At 26.9% G+C, this 10,554-nt stretch overlaps 1 protein-coding gene across 1 annotated transcript; it reads right to left on the reverse strand.

The window, feature by feature from the left end:
• Window positions 1-1,317: 1,317 nt before the first annotated feature.
• Window positions 1,318-10,254, reverse strand: LOC111624486 (uncharacterized protein MAL13P1.304-like). The gene is made up of 4 exons (XM_023367333.1): window positions 10,192-10,254; window positions 9,897-10,072; window positions 6,842-7,032; window positions 1,318-1,919 (listed from the first exon to the last, which is right to left on the reverse strand). Exons 2-4 carry the CDS (start codon window positions 10,059-10,061, stop codon window positions 1,391-1,393), a joined length of 885 nt encoding a protein of 294 aa, XP_023223101.1. The 5' UTR covers window positions 10,062-10,072; window positions 10,192-10,254; the 3' UTR covers window positions 1,318-1,390.
• Window positions 10,255-10,554: the final 300 nt, after the last annotated feature.

Genomic DNA, 10,554 nt, shown 5'->3' on the forward strand with positions numbered 1-10,554 from the left:
CATCCAGTCCTGAGATATAATGCAAAATACACACAAGCATATGCATGCACATACAGAATTTTGTAAGGATGTATTTTTTTCTTTTACATTTTTGGGCTCCTGGAGTGTCAAAACGTCGCGAAATGTAATAAAAGGGGGGAGTCGAAATTTGACCGATTACCATACCAACTCTAAGTTATATTCTGTAACATCCACAAAAGTAAAATCTGTCAACAAAAAAGAAAAAGAATAAATTGAATTTATCACATCCATTATAATTGAAGTAGTGATCTTCCAACAAATCTAACTAATCTAATTTAGAAAAAGCCAATATTGAGCATTTAAAATTTGTAATGAAAACTCTCAATTAGGATTGAGAAGACTTACAGAAAGAGGGAAATACCACAGTCAGAAAAGTAGATATCAGTCATTTGAAAGTGGTAAGATATATCTTGACAAATATTTCAATTCTAAAAATAGTCAATGAAGATTGAAATATCTAATTCAGAAGAGACCAAGAAAGTGATATTTTTCTATTGCTTTCTTTGGTCTTAAAGAACAAGCATGTGGCATGATTCTTATTGTTTAAAATTTTTAAATGTTATCTCAAAATGTAAAACTATTTTTTTAGAAATAAGATAAATAAGATGTTTTATTTACTCTATAACTTTTTATATATTAATTATTGATCATAATAAATTTATAAAAAGCACTTATTGAAATTAGATTTAGAAATTATATTTTGATATATTTCAAAATTTAATAAATATAAAGATTAACTTTAAGTATTAAATTAATAAAGTTTTACGCAGAAAATATTCATTTATATAAATTTAAATAAAAACCTAAGAAGCATGCAGGATCTCGTTAATGAACTAATAATTCTCCTTATAAATTTACTAAGAGCATAGTTTTATTACTAGTTTTAATTCTAAGGTTGGATGTGAAATTTTTATTTGGGATTAATAGTTTTGAATTAAATTAAATATAGTATATTCACAAAAACTCAAATGCATAGTAGTAATTTTTAATTAATTAAATCTATTTTAAATTTAGAAGATAGTAAAGCAAAATAAAAAGTCTTTCAAGTGTTCTTATAAAATTTAATATTATGAAATTTATTAATTGTAAACATCAATGTGTTTAAGTCTATACACAATAATGATTCTAAATAAAATGTATAATCATAACAAATATCTTTAGAAAGATTGTATATTTTTAAAATTATCAATATTATACATAACCTATTTAAAAAATTACAGGATCAGAATTTAACTGTTTAGTATAATTAAATTAATAAAATTAACTTCAATTAAAATAAATTAAATAGGTTATTTAAAAATTTTAAAATGTTTGCTAGTTTAAGATAAAATTACAATTGAATTAACAATTAATTAAATAGCCTACATAATCATATCATTCTTAATTTCTTTTCTTTATTTGAATGTTCTTCCTTATAATCTTGGTATACATTTTTGCTTTTCGTGTCAGTCATATGCCTGTGATGAAATCGTTCATTACTTTTTGATCTTCTGCTCCTATCTTCTCTATGTTTGTGATGAGATTTATCTTTTTCTTTATATCTCAAATGTAAATGATGAGATGTTTCCCTTTCTTTTTGAAAACTTTTTGAATCTTTATCATTTGAGCGTAAACAATTAGAAGTTTCTTTAGAACTTTGTAGAACTCCATAATCTGAATTTTTCAAATTACTATGACAGCCAACTTTGTCATATTGATCATGTTTTATTTTGGAATGATTAGATAATTTTTTAACACTTTTAGTATTATTATTTATATCATTAGAAACATAACTTCTATTATCTACAGATTTTTTGTTTGTAGTATCTTTTCTGACATCTCTGCAATTGTTTTCACAGTTTTCACTTACTGAAGATTTTTCTGAAAATTGTCTTCTTCGAAATATCATACGATCCAAACTAAAAAAATATTTAAATTAAATGAAATAAACGTTTTAAAAGTCAATTTTTACAATTAATATATATTTATAACAGAAATACTCATTGTTTAATGATTAATTAAATTCAAATACTCAATAAGTCTGGAACCAAATAAGTTGTTCTTTGTTAATTTTTTCACAGGTGAGACAATGTGTTGAGTAAAGAAGAATACATTCAAGTTATTTTGATACATAGTCAGTGTGAAGATGCCAAAGAGTTTAACAGGCTGCATCCAGACTTCCCACCAACTGCACACAGTGATTTTAATGCAGCCTATTAAACTCCTTGATAACTCACTGACTGCTGATTCCCATCATCAAAATAACTTGAATTTGTTTCTCCCTAAACACTTCCATGCTTCTTCACCTGTAAAAGAATAAACAAAAATGAACATAACCCATGGTTCCATACTTATGGTCACAGGACACCCTGTGACTATGAATACACACAAAAGATAGACAAAATTTCTATCTATTAATAAAAGGTGTGATCAAAAAGTTTGGAACTTGGACCACAGATGGCATTAGAATCAACATCAGAATCTTTGCCATGGTGGGAAGGAATTATCAACTTCCTGCTATAGACTGCTCAAGTTTTGTATTGATTCATCTATTAATATTTGTTTAATTTTATTATTAATATTTTGTTATTAATATTATAAAGTTGATTAATGACTGCATAATTTTTTACAATTTTTGGTTTTAAAATGTGTAAGATTAAAGTATAAAGAATGTGACTTAAATTTTGTTGGAAATTTGAAAAAGCTCAATCACGTGTTCTGCGTCTTTTGTTCTGTCGGTGAGAATTAACTGAGAATTAACGCTTCCACATATATTTCTGCACCATTTTTTCAAGTTTTCAACAAAATTTAATTCATGTTCTTTATTCTTTAATGTAACATAGTTTAAAATTAAAAATTGTGAAGCTGTTACTCAAATATTAATGAATGAATTGCTATAAAACTTTAGCAGTCTATAACAGGAAGCTGCAGTGCCTTCCCACCACAGCAAAGTTTCTAATGTTGATTGTAATGCCCTCTGTGGTCCACATCCCTAAACATTTTGATCAAACTTTTATATTAAAAAATAGCAATTCTGTCTACCATAGAAATTTCTTTTAATCATTACTTTCAGTTTAGTCCAGTTTCACCCAGTAAAGATTTTGATAAATTCATTAATCACTTTAGAATTTAAAGAAAGACAATAAAAAAAATAATAATAATAAAATAGCTATTGATGATTATATAAAAATTTAAGATGAAAAATAAAGAAGAACCAATAAATATTAGAGCACAAATACATGATTTAAATTAATCAAGAAAACAATTGTTTATTGTGACATTGTCACAATGCTGGGCTGCAATTTTTAATCATATTTTTTAATTTATTTAACTTAAAATATATGCCCTCCACCTCAGATTAGTACTGTAGTGTCTTGCCCCTATTTCCATTAGCAATGGAGTCGTGTTGATCATCTATCTAACTTCTTTCAAGGAAAATTTTGAATTGAAATAACATGGCTTCTGATTTGCACCAGAAGTTCATATACAGTTAATCGGGAACTCCTACCCCTAAGCTTTCCATATCTGTGGTCTTTAATTTAATTTCCCTAAAACTGTTCCAGCCCAATAATAAAAAGATATATATATAAAGTTGATATATATTGTATATCAATATCATATATATATAATATTGATATTATATCAACTTGTATAAGTGTATATCAACTTCATATTAAAAAGGTCATAAACAGAAATTGTTTTTTGTAGAAATTAGAAATTCTTGTGTTTTGTGAAATACAGTAAAGAAATAAGAATGAATAAAAACAAGTAAGTATAGAATTTCAGTTGAGAAAATAGCACATTTAAAGGTCTTAAAAATATAATGAAGAAGATTGTGATTTCTGCACAATAAGAACTGAAGAGCCGGTTTAAAACTTGCACTTTGCAAACTTATACACCGTGCAAGTTTCCAAAGGCAATAACAAGACCTCTCTGCATTGATAAAAAAATTATTAATGCATTCACATTAAATATATTTTTATATTTAATAAATATTAAAATATATTTAATATTTACATTTAAATAAATATTTAAAAAATTAGAATAAAATGCAAAATTTAATTACATGCTACTAGATTTTGATGAAGTATTTCCCTGATTTTCTAACAATAAAATAAAGTATAATAAATTATACTTTATTGATGTAAGTATAATTTCAATAACAACAGTAGCATTAAAACATTTATCATGTTTTTGTGCATATAACCCACAAACAGAAAATTGCTGAAACAAAAATAAAACTTTCACATAGAATGCCCCAGTATAAATCCCACAAATATGGTAGCAGCCATTGCTACATAGGTGTGAGTTTCTGATTGTAATTTAAAATTGGCATATACACCACTCAATTGCATAACCCATGCACTTTTCAACTTGACTTTTAAACATGATAATCTGTGAGTTATATGTATAAATATATGATAGTAATACAGAATGTAAACTACACCTAATTCTGTTTTTACACACACTTTTTTTTAAGCGATTTTGATTTAACATGATATGTGTGCCGGGCTGTAAACGGCTCACATATTTGTAAAATCTAAGTGACTCGTACAACATGGAATTCATATAAAACGGAATAATCAACAGTGTTATAGGGAGGGACTGTAATAATTTGTGAAGTGTGATCCTAATGAGAAATGAGCTTTTAACGTTTCAACATTATCTGAAATTATTAATGTCTTACAGAGCAGGGGTGCCCAGACTTTTTGCTGTAAGAGCCATAGTTACCTACCTGAAAATATTGGAAGCTGTGCCTATAGTTCTTGGTATAAAAATTAAAGTCAGAATCATAATGTATTTATTTTGACAATTATTACATATTTATTATATTTTTTTATTTACTCTTTGCCAGTTGAAGGTTTATGAATTTGTAATGTTGGAATTAATTTTTGATAATCAGATTGATAATTAGAAATTGAACTTCTTATTAATTGTTTTAGATGTTGGTTGGTTAACTGTGAACAGAACTCCAATTTAATCAATTTCATCGTTGAGTACAATGATTCAACAGCATATGTTGATCAAAACATTGACAGTAAATGATATGCTTCATTTTTTAAATTGTTGTACTTAATTATTAATACACATTTCCAAAATTATTTGGTTGATTTTGCTGATTTATGTAACATTTGGAGTCCTTGATCTTCTTGCATTTCAATTAATTCTAATTCTCTTGATACCGTTTCAGGAAGTAAGCATTTTAATAATGTAGAACCATTGTTAATCACATTGATTTCAAACAGATTTAATAAAAATGCAATTGATGGTTTTAATGCTACTAAATCTGCAAATCATTCTTCAAAATTGTTCAACAGGTATTTTTAATTTTGTTTGATAGTAAATGATGGTTACAGGAGGAGTACCAAATTCTGAAATAGCTTTTTTTAAGTGAGGAAAGTTATCGAATGTCTTTTCTGTTATATCCCTTTGTTAAAAGTGGTATTTTTCTTTTAAAACTGAAAATGCTTTGACTAAATTCTGAAATATTCTTATTCATGCCTTGCAGAGATAAATTTTAAAAAATAACAAATATTTTTTATTTATTAGCTGAGCCACAATTAAGCTCTTGAAGAGCTGCATGCAGCTCGCTAGCCACAGTTTGGGCATCATTGTTATAGAGAATTATATAAAAGCCTAGCCACAATATGAACCCAGCCATTAATAACTGAATTCATTCATAAAATCACTGTAACATCAGACCACAGGACATTATTGCTAACATTGTTCAGGAATTAACAGAAAGAACTTCATCTGTAGACAAAGAACACAATAACCAAAGCATTTTGATGATAGCAGTGATATTGTAATCATGTGCAAATGTATGCATTTATTGTCAGAAAGTGACAGCAAATAAAATATTTATGTGTAACTCACATTACATATTCTGCCCAATTTTTATGTTTACTAATTCTTTACATTTTTTTTTTCAAGTAAAATTTATGTTCTTATAATTCATTTTCCATATATACAATGTATTTTTTTACACATAATTTTTGGAAACCAATCTATCATGTAAAAACAGAATTAGATGTATATATTGTTAAAATATTAAAGTAATATTGTAATATTTTCATTAAAATCTCTCTTCTCTTCAATAAGAAAGATTTTAATGATAAAAAGACTAAACATATTTTACCAAATAAAAAAGAGATGAGAATAGAGTTTGGTGCAGAGATATCCAATCATTGAAAAATAGAAGAATTTTAATGGTGAATTAATGAAACAAAAAATTTGTGCAAAAATAGTTCTAAAAGTTTTACCAATCAGAAAAGTCGAGACATTTAGAAATTTTTTATCTCAAAGAATGAAAAAAGAGAAAAGAAATATTGAAAAGCATTATCATTTAAAATGAATTTATATGTTTAAATGCAATCTGGAAACTAAATGTTAAAGTCCATAATAGAAGATTTCTAAGTTATCAAGGGAAAAGAAGTATGAGCATTGAAAACCAAAGATGTAGAGATGCAATTGACATTAATTTTGTCAAATAATATTAGTGAACATTGGAATATATAGTAAGAATAAAATTTACATTTATTGTTAAAATTAGTGGTTTGGTAAAACTGACATGGAGTTAATGTTTGTAAATAATAAAGTTAATTTCTTTATATCCAATAACTATGTGGTTATACTTAATGAACAATTATGTGATTATACTTAACACATAATTATTGAATATAAATAAATCTATTTTAAGACAAAAAGCTTCACTATATAATAAAGTTAAAGCATAAATAAACAGGAAAAAATTATAGATGTAAAATTTGAACATACTTTAATATTACAACTAAAAATTTTTATTAAATTCTAGATGGCACATTAGGAAATTTGATATTACCTTTCTCTAAGCTCTTGAATATATAAATCTTTTCTATCAATTTCTTCTTTAGCAGTCTTATATAATGAAGAGATATTATATTTCAATTTAATATTCTGTTTTTTTAATATTTCTAAATTGGAGTTTATGGCTTTTAATTGATCTTGTAATTTTAAATTTTCTGCTTCTAATTTTTGATAATCTTCAAAAACCTTAAAAAAATCATAAAACATTAAAATGAAAACTTTATCAATATCATGCATTAAAAAATTCATTAACTTTAACCTAACATATAAATTATATCTTAAGTAGTAGGTAGTTAGAAAAGGCTAATGTATACTCAAAATCTACACACAACCAGCAATAATTGAAGAGTATTAACGAAGGAAATTTATATCAGATATAATTACAGTTAAATTAATTGAAACCATCTCTTAAATTATGCATTCAAAATTTTGATCATCATTGGTCTTCTATCACATTCTGCCACTTAAAAGATTGCTACAAGACTCAGTTTTCACAGATACCAAGTAAGAATGGATGTTTTATTCACGTTACAAGTAACAAACTACTTGTTTTTCATTTACTTACATTTACAAATATTTATCTCTTGTTATGAATAAGCTATATAGTGATGTTACAATAGAAAATTAAAAAAAAGTAAAAGAAAGTGATTATTTTGAAATTAAACTGGAAGTAATTAAACAATTAAATCTAGAGTAGAAACAGAAAATGTTATAAAATAACAGAAGAAACTGCAAGTGCAAATTTAGACGTAACATCCAAATTCTCTGCTGAATTACAAAAAATAATTGAAGAAAATAACTCTGATAAGCATTAAATTTCCAATATGGTCTTTATTGGAAGAAAATGCCATCTAAAATGTTTTTGGTAAAAAGCAGTATAACAATCTAGCTATAAAGCATTTGAAAATCACACAACCTTTTTATTTGGAGACAATGCTGAGGGAGATTTTAACGCAATTAGTTCTTTATCAAACTTAGAACTGTAAGAATGCAAGAAGTAATACCAGTTATCTGACAATCAAATAGAAGGGATGGATCACCCAATCCACGTTTGAAGACTGATTCAAGTCCTATTTTTTTGTAGAAATTGAAATGTAAAGTTAATAATTTATCTTTCAAAGTTCTTTTGCTGCATGATGACTTGTGTGATAATCTGCAGGTTGTCTTTTTTATTGCCAAATACAACTTATTTATTATAGTGTAAGGACCAGGGTATCATTCCAACTTTCAAGACTTATTTTATTAGAGAAACTCTCACAAGCAATTGAAGCTATGAAAAGAGAAGATGCTGTTATTACTCTTCAAGAATTTTGGAAAAAATTTAATATTAAGCATAAAATAGAAAGTATTCATGACACATGGGAAGAAATAACATCCAACTGCAGGAGAGATGTTTGGAAAAACTTTTGAAGAATGTGCTAATGATATTAGTGGCTTTGATATTGCGGTTATATTTAATTAATAATAATGTTCAGTGGGTATTCCAGTCCATTATTCTTTGTCATCTTCCTTAATAATAGAGTTTGTTACTTATGTGAGTGAATATCTGTATGTACCAGTACCTTCTTATCATCTCTTAATAAAAAGTTTTCAACATTTGAAATTCCTGTAAACAATATCATAGAAGAAATAGCTACTTTTAGTAAAGATCCATGATACAGGAAATGTTCATAAGTTATTGGAATTGTATGCAAGACTTGGGTGACATTCTTCTGCAAATTGAATACCACGTATGAAGAAGTAAAGGAATGTGATGAAGATGAAGAATTGTTTCAAAGTGCAATTACATTAAAAGAATTATTTAATACTTTAAAATCATTTAAGCAATGATTAATAGACATTGGTCCTGATCTTAACAGAAGTATGCATGTTTGTTGTGATGTGAGAGTAAAATTTCTTGTTATAAGAAGATATACAATGAAAATAACCATATATGTTCAATTGACCATAAATAAATTTTTATATAAAAAATTAATCATCATAAAGCCTATTTACTTAATATTAAATTCATATTTGTTAACTAAATATCAAACTCAGCATTTTTAAAACACTTAATGAAACATTATAAACACCTTCCATTACTGAGAAATGTTTATTTAATAAACACTAACATTTTCAGCCTCATGAAATAGGCCATCCTCAGGTGTAAATGAGTTTGAACGTATTTTAAAACTGTAACAATGGAACATTCGAACATTATACATTCAAATTTAAAATGAAAATAATAGATAAATTAGCAAATAAATAACAAAATAAAATGTACTAAATACACTGAAGCAACAGCGATATAAATAATAAAATAAAATAAATAAAACAAAATAAAATAAAATAAATACATAAAAATGCATCGAAATATAAGGGCAGGTACAGACTAAGAATTCTTATATTTAAATTTTTCTTTTATGTAGAATTTCCAGGCAGAAACTAATCCATCTACATCTCTAGCATTAATATAACCATCCTTTAATTTACTTTTTATATATTTCAATTTTTTCTTTGTGCAAAGCTAATGATGAGGAACATGTGGTCTTGAGGATTGTTGCTTCACTTCATTTAACTACAGAGTCCTCTGCTTGTGCCATACTTGACAAAACTGTTAGAGTTTTGGGTCAAAGTATACCCAGGTAACCCCAATGGTGGCACGCCCGACTGTTTGTGTTCCCAACGGACTCCTCCCAGAGGGGAGCCGTCGGCAGGCCACCGAGTGCCTAACGTCACTAGTTATTGATTCACGGTAGTTCTTGAACAAAATAAAATTTAAAAAAAAGTAAACATCTACTAAAAATATAGTTAATCTAACCTAACCTAACCGAAGCGCCGTTATTGGGGTTACCTAGGTATACTTCAACCAGTTTTGTCAAGTATGGCACAAGCAGAGGACTCTATAGTTAAATGGAGGTTAGACTGCTCACCTAAACCCGCTCCGATAGACTAATTACATACAGATTTAGGTCAATTACCAGAAGCAGTCGGGAATAGGAGCCCCACCCAATATGTATTTAAGTAGACGATATTATCATCCTACTTAAATATCAAAGTTTTAACTTTACCTTTTCATTATTTAATTTATTTTCGTGAAATTCCGTCGTTAGCAGATCAGTATACAAATCAAGCCCTTCTTGGTCGCCATCGTCTTCAACTGAACATCTATCATCACTTATAAACAAGGCCAAATCAAAGTCGTCATTAAACTTCGATTCGTTTATAACTTCCATTTTCCGACGATCTACACAAAAATTTTAATTATTATCGCATTATATTCGCAGTTACTACGTTTCTCATATTTATAAATTCTCTAATTTAATAAATGTTTATTTTAAAGAACAATAAACTAGAGATACCAACCAAAATATCGTCTGTTCTATCACAATGCTTTAATTTTGGCGCCCAATGGCGCTAGTATCGATATTCTTACCTTTTATATATATATATATTTTATTTTGAATAAATATAATTAAAAAATTATATATTTATGGTCAAAAATTTATTGATCAGTGTATCACGCCGAGAATTATAAAAAAGTTTCTAATCATTATAAACTATAACAAAAGGTACGATAAATTTTTATCTAGTGATTGATTAATTTGTCTCTATTTGCCCGTTACAGTCAAATTGGATTTGCCACGAGGTCAGATAAAATGAATGAAAAATAGAAAACATGAAATAATGCACTGTCACAAATTTACTACTTATGCATTCATGGAGGTT

The sequence above is a fragment of the Centruroides sculpturatus genome, unplaced genomic scaffold (assembly GCF_000671375.1).
Source record: "Centruroides sculpturatus isolate CEXI.00-Female unplaced genomic scaffold, Cexi_2.0 scaffold286, whole genome shotgun sequence".
NCBI classification, from domain to species: Eukaryota; Metazoa; Arthropoda; class Arachnida; order Scorpiones; family Buthidae; genus Centruroides; species Centruroides sculpturatus.

Bases quoted from the DNA above. Each gene is read 5' to 3' on its own strand.
- LOC111624486 (XM_023367333.1), bottom strand. From the start codon at position 10,061: ATGGAAGTTATAAACGAATCGAAGTTTAATGACGACTTTGATTTGGCC. The intron at 7,033-9,896 runs GTAAAGTTAAAA...GATTTTTTTAAG, and splicing joins ATAAATTAAATAATGAAAAG to GTTTTTGAAGATTATCAAAA. The intron at 1,920-6,841 runs GTAATATCAAAT...ATATTTTTTTAG, and splicing joins ATTCAAGAGCTTAGAGAAAG to TTTGGATCGTATGATATTTC.